The sequence below is a fragment of the Mesoplodon bidens genome (genome assembly GCF_964165515.1).
Source record: "Mesoplodon bidens genome assembly, chromosome: 4".
NCBI classification, from domain to species: Eukaryota; Metazoa; Chordata; class Mammalia; order Artiodactyla; family Ziphiidae; genus Mesoplodon; species Mesoplodon bidens.
Window position 1 is genome coordinate 1035499 of NC_138160.1, and position 16577 is coordinate 1052075.

The window sequence follows — 16577 nt, forward strand, 5'->3', positions numbered from 1 at the left end:
AGGGATGTTCGTATTTACACTGGGAAGTTGTGCAGTTTCCAAATTTTCTATAATGCATATGCATTGATTAGGCAATCTGAAAAAACCTAGGTTTTTGTCTTGTTTCGGTTTGGTTTTCGAGCTCAGCTCACCACGCTGATTCCAGGTACGCTTCAATCCTTCTTGCCAGAAAGCAATAAAAGAAAAAATATTCTTAGATTTTATTTAAAGGACCATAGACACTTGAAAGTGAAATTCAAAATGACTTAGATTGTCACAATACTAGTGCCAATCAGGTTTCTAATAAATTTAGAAAAAAAAATAGTGGGCTATTTGAAAAGGAATGTTCTTTCACACTAAACTATATGCCCTGATTATTAAACTAAGCAAAAATCTGCAGCAATTCTCAGCTTTTGGGGAATTGACTAATGGTGCACTTCTCCTTTTCTGAGTCTCTCTGCCAAGTGAGCTGTGGCAAGGGAGACGTGAAGCCCCCCAGGACCCCTGGGCCAATCTTCCCTGCCAGGAACGCTGGAGCTTCCCCTGCAGGTTTCCAGGAAGAAGGAGCCTTACTACGGTGTGCCCGGCACTTCCAGCCCCTCGATTCCCCACCTCCCCACCCGCAGACTGGCTTCCTGGTCTGCTCCCCACACAGACGCTGAGCTGTGAAGGTGGGGAGGCAGGCTTTGTGCCTCCCACGTAAAGTGCACACCTAACGTAACTCCAGTTCAAACTCCAGGTTTCTTGGAACTGCACAAAATGATCTTCAAGTTTATATGGAAAAATAAATACAGGAAAGAATTGTCAAAAGTAATGAAAAGCAAAAATCTTAAGAGGGGCATTCACCTACTAGATGTTAAAAGGTAGCTAAATGAAGTCCTATCGTGAAAAGAGCACAGCGTCCTTAGTAGCCTCAGCAGAGGGACAGACTGGTGTCCAGAAGCAGACAAGCCCAGCGTCTGCGGACGCTCGGGGTATCAGGAAAACGGCCTTCGATTGGATGAGGAAAAGTGGACCATTTAATTAATGAGGTGGCAACCAACAGTTATGCTGTAATAAAATAACCTCAGTAAATACAAAAATAAATAGAAGATGGTTTAAAAACCAAATGTAAAGAAAGCAAGTAAAAATTACGAAAATATTAGGAAAGAATATGGAGGATGTTCCTTGGGCTAAGAAAGACTTTTTTTTTTTTTGCAGTATGCAGGCCTCTCACTGTTGTGGCCTCTCCCGTTGCGGAGCACAGGCTCCGGACGCACAGGCTCAGCGGCCATGGCTCATGGGCCCAGCCGCTCCGTGGCATGTGGGATCCCCCCGGACCGGGGCACGAACCCATGTCCCCTGCATCGGCAGGTGAACTCTCAACCACTGCGCCACCAGGGAAGCCCATAAGAAAGACTTTTTAAAGCAAGCCAGTTAAGAGGAGGATATAGCTGCTCTAGGCAGATGACGACTTACCCCTGCACAGATGATCTCAGGTCGTTATCTAGCTGCTGTGGGAGATAAAGGAAAGTCATAAAATGAAAGCACGTTGTTGACACTTTCAGTTGATTTGCAGCAGTGGTACCTAAGAGTCCCCTGGGTCCTGGGAAGGGACCTCACAGGAGGGGAGGGGGGCACCCTCCCCCGCACCCTTACACATGTGTGCGCGTTTCCACTTCTCTTTGGCAAGAGACAGGGAGTGGGGTGACTGGGTCACTGAGACGTATATATTTCACTTTTTAAGAAAATGCCGAACCTCCTTGCAAGGTGATGTAGTTCCGCATCCCCACCGCCATCTACAGCCTCACCGACACTCGGGGCTGGTCTCTTTGATTATGGCCACTCTAATGGGCATGTGTGATGTCTCACTGTGGTTTTAATTTGTGTTTCCTTAACGATGAATTATGTTGACCATCTTTTCATGTGCTTATCTGCCACCCATAGATCCCCTTTGGTGCAGTGTGTTCAAATCTTTTGCCCATTTACAAAGCTGGGTCGATTTTCTTATAATTGAGTTTTGAAATTTCTACACATTTTCTGGGTACAAGTCTATGATCTGCAAATCATCATTTGTGTCTGTGGCTTTTATTTTCATTTTCTTAATGGTGGCCTTTGAAGAGTGGGTGTTAATTTTGATGAGCAGCTGCAGAAATGGGCGGCCTGAACGGAGTCGGCCCTGCTGGCTTAACCTTGGGGAGAGTGAGTTCGGAAATGACACAACACACACATGCACACTACATGCCAAACTCACGCACATGCACATACAGCCACACACACACACACACCAACACAGAAGCGAAGGACTGTGGCTAAGTGGTCCTAGCTGCAAGGTGACCTTGGGTCTTGCCCCGGCCCTGCATGAACCTGGATGGTGAAGCAGAGAGACGTCCAGTACCTGCGACAACTCGTTTCCTTGTGGGGTCACACCTCTCTGCACTGCCGGGGGCTTCGAGCTCTGTTCTTCTTCGTCCTGCTTTAGGTAATCATATGTGCTCAGCTTCTTGGCCCCTAGAAAGGAGGACGGAGGCAAGGGGCAGAGTCACCCTCCATGAGCTGCGCAGCGGCCCCGCCCTCTGTGGTCCGGGGCGGTGGCGGCTGGTTCCCAGGCCACCCCAAGCCCGGCTGGCCTTGGGCCGCGGCCAGCAGCGGCCCACCAGCCCCGTCCCGGGCAGGGGAGCCATGGCCCTGCGTCCCTCACAGGCCCATAAAGCCAAGGTGGACGGGGGAGTGCTGAGCCCAGCTCCGTTTTAATTAAGGTGAGATACCAGCTCTCACACGTGGCGGAAGGACCCCAGGTTGTTAGAAGAAACTCTCAAACATGTTTGCCAATAGAAAAGCACTATTAACGAAAGCATGCTCTGTGCCCGTTTCACTCATGTGCCTTCGCGGAGGGGCCAAACTTTCCCTGAAAACTAACAAACGTGAGAACAGAGGGTTGACCATCATTTCTGAAAAGCGAAAAGGGCCACCCACAGAAGCCTATTTGCCGCTTGAGGAGCAGACGGAGGGCCGCCTGCCCTCACAAGTCCTCACAAGGCCTCACAAGACCCTCTCGGCTGCAACCCCGCGGGGGCCCGAGGCTCAGAACCCCTTCCCCATCCGCTTCCCTGAGGGTTCCTACAAGGGCTTTTGCTTCGTTTGCCTTATCTTTCTTGATTAACTGCACACATTCCCTCAGAACCTGTGTCACACTTTGAGGATGTAAACTTGACCCTGTTTGTATTCTCATGAAAATATTCATTCTTCTGTGTGGGTTTGCACAAACACCACCAAATCCAGACTGAGACACCCCTGCGTGCCTCCGGAGCTCATCCTCTTCTGAGTGCACTTCACGTGAGGTGTGGCGATCGGACTGCAGTGATCAAGCAGAGGAGGGGACACGGATGCAGAGCCTCACACACCGCGCGGCCTGGGAGCTGTGGCCGGAGCCCGGCCTCACTGAGGAAGGGCCACCTGTGTCCACCCGCCTTGCAGGGCCCACCCGCCAGCTCGGGCCGCTGGAGGACCCTCTTCTTCCTCAGCATCTTCCATGGCGCTTTCTCTCCCACTTGCGGTGCCCGGCTCTCCCTTGAGCCTCCGGCCCGAGGGTTTCACTCCGATTGCACGCTGAGCACTCGCCACTGCGCTGAGCCTGGACTGAATTCCAACTCGCCACTGTGCTGAGTCTGACCCCGCAGAGACTGAGGGGTCGCGAGGATGTTAAGTAGATACGTTCCAGGGTACTTTTACTGTAACTAACAATAGCTAAATCCCAACGTTTTCCTGGAAATCCATTCTTGGAGGTTCAAAGACCCTAAAATAAACCCACTCGGTCCTGAGTCCTGCACGTCTCCCCCTGTACAGGCCTCCTGTGTGTCCTCATGCTCGGTGACGGTGGCACCACTAGCCCCTGGACACTCCTGTCCTTACATGTCCAGCCGGCCACCGAGTCCTGTGGGCTTGACTTCTCCAGGCCCCTCCTCACTCCTGCGGACTCACTGCGTCCCCATCAGCTGCAGAAGTGCAGAGAGCAGCGCTTGGGCATGCTCCGCCTGGACAGACGCAGCGGCCCCCGACACGCACCCCGGCCCCGAGCCCAGGGCCCTGCTGGCCCCGCCGTGCACGCAGGAGCTGGGGGAGCCGTCCGGGGCTTCCAGGGCGGGTTCTGCCCTCGTCTCTGGCTCAGCAGGGCATGGTGGGCGCCGGAGCACCCGGCACGGCCACCACAGGCGCCTTGCCTTCCCTTTGGGGCCGCAGAGGTTGGTGACAGTTGTGACTTCCAAACAAAGGCTTCACAGGGTGCGGGACAGGCCTCCTCCCCTCATTTTAAAGGCAGACGGAGCCTGCCCCGGGCAGCTGCCGTGCGGACACGAGAAAACCACCGGTTCTCCCTCAAGCGAGTTTGGTTAGTGGAGACGCCATCGCTGAGTTCAGTGCTCTTCATTGTTAGGGTTTCTGGTTGTTGCTCTTCTAAACCTCCCTGCTCTTTTCCACAGTGTCCTGTTCCTGCCTCATGGATTCTCTTCCTTTTTCCGTCTCTGAACACCGTCCTGACCACTTCCTGAACCTCCTTTATGTTTCCCGCAGGTCTTGGAACAGAACTCAGACCTTCTGCCCCTCGTGGGGTGTTTCTTCTCTTCCTGTGACTTGTCCTTTGTGCTCTGAGCTTGTTTCTGGCGGAGGCTGCCTGCCCGGGGACCCATGTGAACATAGGGGCGAAGGCTGGCCAACACGGGGCAGCCCAGGGGGCACGTACTCAAGTAGAGGTGGAACAAGAGCAGCTGACCAACCAGCAGGAGGCTGATGAGCTCAAGCAGCAGCACCAGCACCACGATGCCCAGGAAGACCGGGGTGCCCGTCCTCACAGGGAAAAGCGGAAGGAGCAGTAGCCACGTGTTCTGGTCGGAGACACCTGTGCCGGGGGGGAGAGAGATGCATCCAGCTCCTGCTGACAAGGTCGCACCTCTCGTCAGGTGAGTACCTGGGGACAGAGCTTGGCAGTGGGGGAGGGAACACCAGCCCGAGGGAGTGACTCCCTGCCCAGGTGAGCCCCTCCCTGCCCAGGTGAGCGCCTCCCTGCCCAGGTGAGCCCTTCCTCCTCGCCCAGGTGTGCTCTGCCTGGCCTAAGTACCCTTGCAGCCCCTCCTGACTGCAGTGGGTATATCACGATCTACTTTCTGGATCTGGAAGGTAAGGCTGGGAGAGGGTAACTAGGTGCCCAGGTCACAGAGCCTGACCCCGGCGTCCACTGCGCTGCCCCGCTGGGCCCTCCCCATTCTAACTAGAGCTGGAAGGTCAGAGCCACCACCTGGGGCATTTCCAGGATACAGTCCTCTGTGACCCAAGGGGACCTGACACTACAGCCACGCGGCTTCCAACAATTAAGTGAAGAAAAACAGAGAAGGGTCATGTGCTGGCCAGTGAAGACCGAATTCCAGCTCAAGCGTCTTCACCCCACAACTCAGCCTGGACAGGTGCTCGACCCCGGGCTGCCCTACGTGGCCCCCCAGAAGGAAGGTGGCGGGAGAGGAGGCCCGGGCCCGGGCCTGGGGCAGCACATACTCCCGTAGTGTGGGTCGGTGCGCAGCCTGGCGGGGTTGATGAAGTACTGGGTGAAGACGTACAGCAGCATGGCGACCACACACAGCAGTCCGGCCGACGCTGAGGCCACTGAGGCGAAGAAGTACCTGTGGGACGAGAGCCTGCTCGGGCGGCTGCACAGCCCGGGCCCTGGGAGCCAGTGGCACGCGCGCCGGGGCCCAGGGCAGTGTGCGCGACCCGGGGTCGCCCCTGCTGAGGGTGTGCCCCGGCCGCCGTCCCGCAGCCCGTCCCCCTCTGGCTCCCGACCTTTGGGCTTCTCTCTCCTGCTCTCGGGGTGACCGCACAGACCCACGGCCCCGGGGCCTCCCCTGCAGTTTCTGTTGCTCCACGACTCGCACCTGAGATCTCACTCGGTCCTACAGGAGGGCCCTAACCCTAACACTAAGCACCCCAGCTCACAAGAGGGAGACGGAGGCTCAGACACGGGGCACGACTGGTCCAAGCCGGCCCCTCCTGGGTCCCCTTCTCCTGCTGGTTCAGACCCGGCTCCCTCCCAGCCACCACCAAGGGCACGGCCGGCCGGGGTGCTGATGCCAGCGCCAAGGAGCGGGGCCACACTGCCTTCGAAAAGCACACCCGTCAGGGCTGCGTGCTTCGGTTTTAGACCCAAATCACTGCTGCGCTCTGCGCACAAAAGACACGGAGAATGGTCTCCCCGTCTGAACAAATAAACCCTGGGTGGCAATTCCTGGAATACGGTTCCACTAAAACACCTTCCTTTAGTCTTTCTGCTGTAATACCTTTAACATTTTCAGTGTTAAACAGTGTCTGTGGTTCACCTGAAGTCGCCGTACACCTGCCCTGAGGTCCTCCCCCAATGCCCCAGATAACCCCGCACAGGCCAACCCTGTTGCGTGCCAGGCCCACCCACCCCGCCGTCCTGCCGACCCTGCCCAGTGGACATGGGGAGGCGCCCACCAGGAGAGCCCTTTCAGCCAGCTCTGTGCTTGGAGCCGCCGTCGGGACCTCCTGGCCCCCTCGGTGCTCTTCATGGCAGGGCCACACCCCTCACCCGTCCCCACGGCAGGTGGACCTTGAGGTGCTCGGCCGGTTAGGAGGCCCCTTAAGGAGGCTCGTCCCGGAGGAGGGGGAGCGAGCCGCGTGAGGGGTGAGTGCCGCCCCAGGCCCCACGTCCCAGGCGGGGAGACCCCTCACCAGTAATTCCTGCTCCCCACGCAGTTGTTAAGCCATTTGCAGTGATGGTCGAAGCCTGAGACACACTTGTTGCAGGCGATACAATGCTTGGATTTCACATTCCTGGAAGGAAGGTTGGGAGGGGCAGCCTGTCAGAGCCCCTGTCTGCCTGCAGGGCCAACGTCACGCGGTGGGCGCCTGCCCGGGCAGGCGCGGCCGTTACAAGGTACCAGGGCCTGAGGCCCGGAGGCTGAGTCAGATCCCTCCCGGCCCCTACTGACACCCCTGGGGCCCTGAGCAGCCCCGGGCTGGGATCCGGTCGGCGGCAGAGGCTTCTGTGAGACCCAAGGCCACAGCGCTCCTGCCCCGGCCTGGCGGGGGGCTGTGTGTCGGGGCCCCTGCTTCTCTGCAAAAGGGGCGGCGCCCGTCGGCTGCTGGGGACCAGGTGCTCCCGAGCCCAGCCCACCCCCGCGGGACGGCGCGGGGCTCCCCTCGCACGGCTGGGTACTCACACAGTGACCTTGCACAGGTGACAATACTGCCTCTCGATGACATGTGCGTGTTTGGACCGGTCGAAGGTCGGCACAGGCCGTGAGTAGTTCTTGAGGCGGACACTGGCTTCGGCCGGGTCGATGGAAACCACCACCAGGTGGGCCAAGGTGTAGAAGAGCCAAATCCCGCCGGTCACCTGGGGGGTGTCAAGGACAGCTCGGCCTGGGCGGCACGCGCGAGGGGCCCACTCCGGGTGGCCAGGTGGCCAGGCCCCAGGCAGCCACGGGAGCCTGTGCCTGGCCGGGAATGGGAGCGGCCCCTCTGGCTCCTGCGCGCCCAGCAGAACCCGCCCGAGTCCTTTGTCCCTGAGGGACAGAGCAGGGCCCGCTGGAGGCCGTGGCCCTGCGACCCAAGCAGAGCTTCGCTGGGACAGCGGGAGAGGCCCGTGTGCGTCCGCGGGCACCGAGCCTGGCGCCGAAGCCAGGCTGTGGAGGTCCTTGGGGCAGGGAGGCCACACTGAGCGCACGTGCCATCAGGAGAAGGAGGGAGGGAGGGAGGGAGGGTTCCAGCACCCCCAGTGAGCCTCTGTGGTGAGTGGGCTGGGGCTGTCTGTCTGTCTGTCTCTGTCTCTCGCTGTCTCCCCCAAGCCCAGGACCCCCCAGGCCCACTCCAGCTCCCACGCCCTCCAGGGCTCCCAGGGTAAAATCAATTCCTCAGATCCCACCCTCTCCACCTCCTCTTCAGGAACTGACACACGGTCCCCATGGAAACCAAACAGAAGGGGAGGAAGTGTCGGCCTGGCCTCCCCATCAGCCCTGCCCTGCTTCCCAGGACGGGTCTGAGCTGGGAGGGTTCGGGTTCACAGGTCCAGCTCCTGCGAGGGCGGCCTGGGCGTGGTGGGGAGACGCCTCTCTCCGCCCGCCCACAGGGTCTCGTGGCAAAGCCGCATGTGCACAGGGTCTACGGTGCCTGTACAGAGGCCCACCGGCAGTGCAGACTCTGAGCAAAGAGGCCCCTCTTCTGGGGTCCTTCTCAGGCTGCACCGCGTTGGGGTCCAGGGCCTGCTGGCCCTGCCTGTAATGCTCAGCCGCAGTGGAGCCGCCCTGGGGCTCTGGGGCTTGTGCTCACAGGCGCGGTCCTGCCTGGACCAAGCATCCCTGCTGCACGGTGAGCCTCAGTGGGGAGCTGGTCTGGCCAAAGCTGCTTGGCCTCCCTTGTCCTCCAGCCTCCAGTGCAGACCCAGGGCCCTGGGTGCCAGGCGTGGGGCACCAGAGGCCCGGCCCAGCCAGGGGGCACAGAGACCACAGTGAGGGCGAGAGAGCCGAGGACCAGCCAGGCCAGGGGACCTACACAGGGAACGGGACTGACCAGATCCCGCAGTGCCACATAGGACACCCTTCCTATGGCCTGGACCTCCCTGCCCCTGCTGTCCAGCAGACGGAGCCACGCTCCTGTGCAGGGTGTGGGGCAGTGGGCAGGTGGTCAGCGGCCAGCGTGCACTGTCCCATCTGGAGATGCCAGCAAGGTCCGGGCACGCTGGTGCCCCTACGCCCGCTTCCCGAGGCCTGAGGCACAGCTGACGCGGCACTGTTTGTGTGGTTGCTGCGGCAACGGGAGCATGTCCTGAGCGCAGGACACAGGCAGGGGCACAGCCCGGGACAGGAGATGTGGCAGGAAGTCGCACTGCGGCCCAGGTGCGGCCCTGCTCTGCGGAGCTAGAGTAGGCCGGTCCCCATCAGACGGCGGGGGGCGGGGCCCGGAGGGTGGACAGGAGGGCAGCTGGGAGGCTGGAGCCCAGTGTGGCCCAAGGGCTCTGTCCACACGTCCACACTCGGCTCCACACGAGACCGCCGCCAGGGAGGGCGGGGGGACAGCAGCCCACGCTCAGACCCTCAGCCTCACGGGGGAGGTGCCCGGGGGCCCAACCCAAGCCTGACAGGCAGCCCTGCAGGGCCCCTAAACCTGCAGGTGCCCGGGGGTTCCCGAGACCCCGATGCGGTGGGCCAAGCTGCCACGGCCCCTCAGACGTCACACGTCTGCCACAGGTACACGCGTGGGCCCACCTGCCTGCCCGCGTCTGCGTTTGCCAGAGGTGACCCGGCCACTCCCGCTGTCGGTCACACACTCAGTGGCCGTCACCGAGCCCCCAGAATAGAAGGTGCCACAGGCGGGGTGTTGCGCCCTCAAGCTGCCAGCTTTCACTTTCGATGTAATTTTATCTCAGGAGCGTCTTAGGTTCAAGTAAATAATAAAAAGAACCCGGTCTGCCTTCTCACTTCCCCTGCAAAGCAGGGCCCCGAGCTGTTCTGAGGACGCGTCCCCTAGCAACTATCTTTGTTCAGTAAACAAACAGCACCGGGCGCCAGCCCAGGATGCCCGCCCTGTCACACGGCCGCCTCGCCGGTCCTGCGGCGGGAGGGTGCGGCCCCCGCGGAGCTGCCCTACCGCTGCCTGGGTCCCAGAGGAGCCCCACCCCGCCCAGTGCTTTCCACAGGCCAAGGGCGGCCAGGCTTCCGCATGGTGACCCCGAGGCTGCACGTGCAGCCTTGCTGACGCTTCCCTGTCTCCACCGGGCCCACGGAATGCCACCCGGCTTCCTGAAATCCCGCGGCCCTGACCCGGGACACTGCCCTCCCTGCTCCTGGGTCGCTGCAGGCGCCGAGTGACGCTGGCGCGCCCTAGTGGCCAGAGCATGGCGCCCAAGTGCAGCTGCCGGGGCCTGAGGAACATCGCTGGGGCAGTGGCGGGTCTGGGGGGCAGGAAACTGGACCAGAAAACATGTCCTGAAGGCCGTCTGAGCTCTGAACAGCCAGGGCCGCCATCCTGCATCCACCGCTTGGGACAGGCAGGAGGGGGCCACACAGACTGGGTGCTGAGCCACCCAGAGGCAAGAGGCCCACCAGGGGGCCAGGACTCTGGGAAGAAATGGCCGTCCATGTGGGACGGGGTGCACTTGACCCCGGGGCTCCTTGCTGTGCACAAAGCAGGTCAGCACTCACAGTGGCTACTGGACAAAGCACACAGGACACTGAAAAAGTCTCCCAGGGCCGAACCTCAGCTAAGTTTTGGGTCGAAAGAGAATGAAGATACAGCATCACAGGCAGCACATAAGCAAAGACCCGCAGGTGAGGCTGAACTGTGTCACCAAAAGATGTGGAGGTCCTAAGCCCAGGCACGGTGAATGACTTGACCTGACAATGCGGTCTTGGCAGATGACCGAGTGGAGATGAGGTCCTTAGGGTGGGTCCTGATCTCATAGCACTGGGGTCCTTATAAGAGGAGAAGATCAGGACTCAGACACGCACAGCGGGACAACCCTGTGAGGACGCAGAGGTGGTGGTATAGAAAGCCAAGGGATGCCTGAGGCCCCCGGAGCTGGGACAGGTCCTGGGAACCTCAGAGGGAGCACGGCCCTGCCAAACCAGTTGGACCTCTGGCCTCCATCTTGGACCTCTGGCCTCCATCTTTGTGCCTCCGTGCCTCTGTGTGTGTGGCAGAGTGGGTGCCCATATGTGTGGCTGGTTTGTGACTTGTGCATTGTATGTATATTTGTGTGTTTGTAGGTCTGTGTGTGCTTGCACCCAGGGGGAAAATTATAGCTTCAGATACGACAAAAAGAAAAAAGGTCTAAAATCAATGGCCTAAGTTTCCACCTTAAGAAGGTAGAAAAAACAGAACTTCCCTGGTGGTCCAGGGGGTAAGACTCTGCGTTTGATCCCTGGTCGGAGAGCTAGATCCCGCATGCCGCAACTAAGAGTTCACTTGTTGCAACTAAAAGCTCCCACGTGCCACAGTGAAGATCCCACGTGCCACAGCAAAGACCTGGCACAGCCAAAATAAATAAATAAATGGATAAAGATAAATCTTAAAAGAAAAAAAGAAGGTAGAAAAAGAGGAAATTAAAGCCACAATACATTTGAAAATAAATAGTAAAAATAAAAGCAGAAATTCAAAAAAAGAAAACAGGGAAAATCAGTAAGTCCAAAAGCTGACTCTCTGAATAACTGATAAAAGCAATAAACCCTAGGAAGACTGATCAGCAGTGGCATCACGACAGATCCTACAGATAACAGGAAATAGTGCAAATAATTTTATTCCAAGAAATTTGACAATTTAGACAAAATACTAAAATGTCTTGAAAAACATGACTTGCCAAAACAGACAGAAGATGAAGCAGAAAAGCTGAAGAGCTTTTTTCCTATTCAGGAAACTGATCACTGCAAACCTTACCACAAAGAAATCTATCTCTATGACCTCGAGGGGAAAAAATGGGCCTCATCTGAGTGAGAGGCACTCCAGGCGGATGCCCTGCTCTTTCTGACTGATTGGGGCTCAGGGGGCCCCACATCTGCAAAACGACAAGTGTCAACCTTGGTAACATCCCATGGGATTTTTTAGATGAGATAAGAAGAATGGTGGTGTGGAGACAAAAGTCTCTGTCAGATGCAAACTGGGGCATTCCAGCGAAATTTCATGTCTGGGGTTTTTAAAGATACTCAGTGTATGTGTGTGAGATATGAAACAACACTGGCAAAATCTTAACTGGTGAAGCTGAGTACCTGGTAGCTGGGGTCCATCACACTGCTCTCTCCACTTCTTCAAAGCTGAAAGGCGCCACGATAAGGGGCTGGGAGGCCCCGGGAGACGGAGGGCCCTTCTTGGTCCTGACACCTCCCTCGCGCCCGATCCCCACCACTGACACACACCCCCGGCCAGGGGCACGGGGCAGCCTAGGAGAAGAGGCAGGCAGTGTAGCCACAGGCGCAAACACCCCACTCTTAGAAGCTGGTTCCAACGCCCACATCACAGCAGCCCAGCCTGTCCACTGGCTGTAACGTGTGGCGACCCTCAGTGTGAGGGCCGGGGTTCCTGGTGGAGTCCCGCGCCACCCTGACGCCCACCCTGACGCCCACCCCAGCATTCAGAGCAGACGTCTCTCGCCCAGAACACAGCCGCCACACATTATCACAGACGTTAGCGCCTCGCCTCCACATAGGTGACCCTCGCGGGGGCACGCGACCTCTTCAAGTCCTTATTAAAACCCACCAATCCTCTTGGACAGCACAGAGCGACCGCTTAGCCATGGTTGGGAAAGTGCGTGGCCCGTCTGCGGCTCCCCCGCTCCTGGGGTCTCTGTCCACCCGGGACCCTCCCACCCCTGCTGCCAGCTGGGCACCCTCTCCCGGCCCCAGCACTGGTGGGCACTTGTAGCCCAGACCCTGAGGCGGCGGCGGCCTGGAGGACAGCTGTGGGGTTTCCAGCACTGTGACAGTGGGAGCCGGGGCGGAGGGCAGGTCTGACCACCTCTGCGGGTGGCCTGGAGCCAGGCCTACTGGAGGCCCCTCCGGGACCCCCTCGCCCCCTCAGATGACAGCAAAGGATACACTGTAGGCAACGTATCTCCACTCGGGTGGCAGGAAGGGAATGAAGATGCCAAAGGTGGTGAAGGTCAGGATCAGGAACACGGTCCAGACCACGACTTGAAAGCAGTGGATGGGCTGCGACCAGCCGTTCACCCTGGACCGGCTGGGTGGCACAGTCTCCGTGCTCTTCCTGGACATGGCTCCTCGGGGGGTGAGCCTCGAGACCCTGGCACAGAACGCCATCTGCAAGGCAGGACGGGGCATGGCAGGCCACGTTCTCCTGCCCTCGTGGCCCGGGGACTCGGGGTGGGACCCACGGCCCAGCATTGCCCGGGGCCCCGGTGACATCGCAGCTGCGGAAAACAGCTCTTGGGGGGGGGGTGGCCCCCTGGGTGAGGAACAAAGGGCACCCCCCGCCCCCCACCATGACCGCAGGGCGGGCAGCTCCCAGCCCCTCATGGCCTGGGGGCCACTTGCAGCAATGAGTCTGGGGGCTGGTTTATAGATGCACACGCCTCATCAGAAGACTCATGGGGTACGGTGGACCCAGTGAGGAAAAGGTCCTCATCCCCGGGGAAACCGAGGGCGGGGCAGGAAAAGCCAACTTTAGCTGGTGTGATCATGTGACACTTTCATCCACCAGAAATCCTACAAGTTTCCCCTGTGGCAGGAGAGGCCACATTTCCAGAGTCCTGTGTTTTTCCTCCCACAGGAACAGGCCCTCCAGGGGTGGGAGGGAACCAGCCAGTCAGGTGGGCAGGGCCACTGGGAAACGGAGGGACATGGCCAGGGAGGCTGTCAGGTGTTTGGGGGTGCTGGAGGGGGCAAGGATGGTAACGGCTGTTACAGGTGGAATGTTGAGGTTAGAAGGCCCCGTGCACGGCCTTCATTGTCTCTTCAGGAAGAAATGCACAGAAAATACAGCTGATATTAATGTGTTACTCTGGGAAGAGACAGAAATGTTGAAAAATATTCTAAGACTCTTTTTTTCTGTGAGCTGTGACTTCCCCTTGGGGATTGTCCTAAGAGCAGGTTTCAGCTGCTGGCCACAGCTTTTGGTCATCTGCTCTGGCCCTCTGGATGTGACGCCATGTGGACATCAGGACACAGCAGCCCTGAGTTTGCGTGGGTTTCATGAGCATCTAATAGCACATCTGTACAACACAACCAAGGCACCAGGGGTTCAGAACCCAGAAAGGCAGGCTTGGTATTGAAACATGATTCCCAGATGAAAGCATTCAGATGGAAGGGCCAACTAACAGAAAAGATGTTGCCAAAAATCAAACTCCAGTCACGTGCAAGGTCACATCAAGGGATTACTGCAGATCTTGAAACAGAGACGTGTGGAAGGGATAATTGTGAGAGCAAATTTAAGTGACACAGACACAATGTGTGTCTGTCAGGGTTTCCAGAAGAGGAAAAGGAAGAGGGCGTGAGAGAAACAAGAAAAGTGAAGCAATGTCCGCACTGCAAGGAGACTGAAGACTAAATTATCCTCCAAGAACCAGACAGTGGAAAGAAGAAGACATCTACGGGGGTGAAAATGCGAGCTTCCAGGACACAGAGTCCTACAGGTGTCCCGGAAGAAGAAACAATGACATTACCTATGACATGATGTAACTGGCATTTATCAAGTGCTGAGTCAAGTGCTGAGTCTTCTGTCCTGAGATCGACCAGCCAGCCTGTCACTGAAGGTGAGATAAAGCAAGCCCCCAGGAGGCTTGGAGACTCAAGCGCACCCACTCACCTTTTCCCAGAGGTCTTCTGAAAAGATTTACTCCATCAGACCTGAGAGTCACCCTGACACCCCGGGCACTTCAAGTTCAGAATGCAGGGCCGAGCGGGTGGGTCTTCAGTGAAAGCCGGAGCCCACGGCGCTGGCCGTGCGGACACCCGCCAGCCCGTCAGCAGGCCTGCCATGTGGTGGCGCAAGGTGGCGCCCGGGCCCCCCCCGACCCTGACCCAGGGCCCCCTGCACACAGACCTGGCAACCGTGGCCTAAGTCCTTCCTCTCCAGGACCTGCGCTGGGACGTCGGGATCAGCTGGGTTGTTCCGACCAAGAGGACCTGGGGGAGGAGAGAGCTGATGGGGTGGAGGGGCTGCGGCCCACGCTCGTCCCGCGTCTCTCCTCGTGAGCCGCGCCCTGCGGCCTGAGCCCCGCCTCCCCGCGTGGCCGAGGGGACACGCGGGGTGACGAGGGCCACGCAGGGCTGCGAGCGCGCGTCATCCGTGGGACGTTCACGTGGGGCCGGGCCCTCTGCCCCGAGTCGGGACTGTCCCCACCTTCCTGTCAGGCTCCACCTCCCACTGCAGCCTTGGCTTGTCCTGCCAGCTCCTCTGCGTTCAGCCCTCTGCCAGGAGCCTGGTCCCCCGTCGCCACGGCCACCGGAACCCTGCCGGTCGCTAGGCGACAGGCTCTCCTGCCCCAACTGTCCTGAGACACAGCTCCACACTGCTGCTGCACGCGGACACACAGCACACGCCACACACGCAGGCACGCACACACACCACACACACACATACACCACACACATACACACACACAAAACACACAATCCGCACATGCCACAGACACATGCCACAAATACAGACACACACCACACACACACACACACATCACACACGCCACACAGACACACAGCGCATAGCACACACACCACTCGCCACAGCTGCACACACTCTCAGGTTTCTGGGCTCATTTCTCACTGCTCAGTGTTTTCCAGGCTATTTCCTGGGCCGGGGCCCTGGGGCCATCTTGTGCCCCTGCCCACCCTGGTAACAGCCACCTTCTCCCTCCGTGCCCTGTCCTGGTGCCACCTCCTCTGGGACATTCTGATTTCACTATAGGGCAGACCGCTGGTGTTGGGCTCAGGAAATTAGCCGTTTGGGGCATGATGGTGCCTGGGTCCACTTTTTGCCCCATTTTGGTTCCTGCATCTTGTTTTCCAGCCTCCCTGGGGCTCCAGAGTCTGTGTTTGGTGCTGGGATGACCCGTAAGGTCATCGTCACCTCCAGGCCCCCGACACGACCATGGCCAAGATTCACAGGCCGTGGTCGCCATGGAAGCAGGGGGGTCCCAGATCTCCTAACCTGTCCGCAGTGCAGACAGAGCCCCTCCCCAACCCCGTCCCCCATCTGTTCCCACCCCATCCACACTGCCCCCACCCCATCCCCACCCCGTCCCCGTCCTCCCCGGAACAGGGCATCGGGCTGGCTGCACGCTGCGTCCTGAGCCAACCATGACCTCTGTGAGCACGTTTCCTGACCGTCCCCCAGCACAGATCCTGGCAGCTTCTGGACCCGTGTCTCGCCCGCGTCCCACGTGGTACTGGATTCCCTGCAGACGGAGGGGCGAAGCACCCACCTTCCCCGCAGCCAGACGCGCAGCCAGAACACACTCTCCTCACTCCTCTCCTGATTCCCAGGTCCTGGATGAGCGGGAATGCAAGGTGCCTCTCGCTCAGCGCAAGCCCACGTGAGGGGAGCCGGGTCTCGTGGCAACACCCAAGGCGCGACACAAGGCCGGGGCCCCGCCGCTGGGACTCATCACCAGATCTAGGGGAGGGGCAGGCGGCACAGGGGCGGGACCAAGAGACCCTCAGGAGGGACCCTCACCACCCGTGCCTGAGCCCGGAGAACTTCAGCCCTCGGTGAAAAGGCGGTGGGCTCAGCTCACGCTGGGGGAGGCCAGGGCGTCCATTACAACCTCGTCCTCACACTTGACCCAGGAGCCGAGACTCCAGCAGCCACAGCTGCTCCTGACCCTTCGCCTGTGAGATGCCTTGTGCTCCCCTTTCCCCAGGGCTCATGGGGATCCTCGTCTGTCCAGACAGCGAGGCAGCCAGCCCTGCTCCCTGGCCTCTCGGCCATACACATCTCCCAGGACTGACCCTGCCCCGGGAGGTAACGGAGGCTCCGGTTTTACGTTTCACGGCGAGGGAACAGAAAACTGTGCGGGGATGGGTGTGACCCTGGACGTCACTGCGGTGCCAAGAACCGGGCCAGATGCGGAGGAGACCGCAGGAGACGGGGCTAGGAAGAAGGAA

General features: G+C 59.1%; 1 protein-coding gene across 4 annotated transcripts in view; it reads right to left on the reverse strand.

Annotated features, from left to right (window-relative positions):
• The window catches only part of LOC308616669 (putative palmitoyltransferase ZDHHC11B), a 35599-nt gene extending 19947 nt beyond the window's left edge, over positions 1-15652 (reverse strand). For 2 of the 4 annotated variants that reach the window (XM_081232982.1, XM_081232980.1), the window contains exons 1-8: positions 14515-15119; positions 12552-12773; positions 7188-7363; positions 6697-6798; positions 5503-5627; positions 4697-4852; positions 2357-2469; positions 1438-1472 (exon numbers count right to left, since the gene is read on the reverse strand). In XM_081232982.1, coding sequence (XP_081089108.1) covers positions 1438-1472; positions 2357-2469; positions 4697-4852; positions 5503-5627; positions 6697-6798; positions 7188-7363; positions 12552-12773 — 929 coding nt within the window. In that variant the 5' untranslated portion in view covers positions 14515-15119. Of the gene's footprint in view, positions 1-1437; positions 1473-2356; positions 2470-4696; positions 4853-5502; positions 5628-6696; positions 6799-7187; positions 7364-12551; positions 12774-14514 lie in introns of all 4 variants that reach the window. The other 2 variants (XM_081232981.1, XR_014015741.1) reach the window with 2 other exon arrangements.
• Positions 15653-16577: the final 925 nt, after the last annotated feature.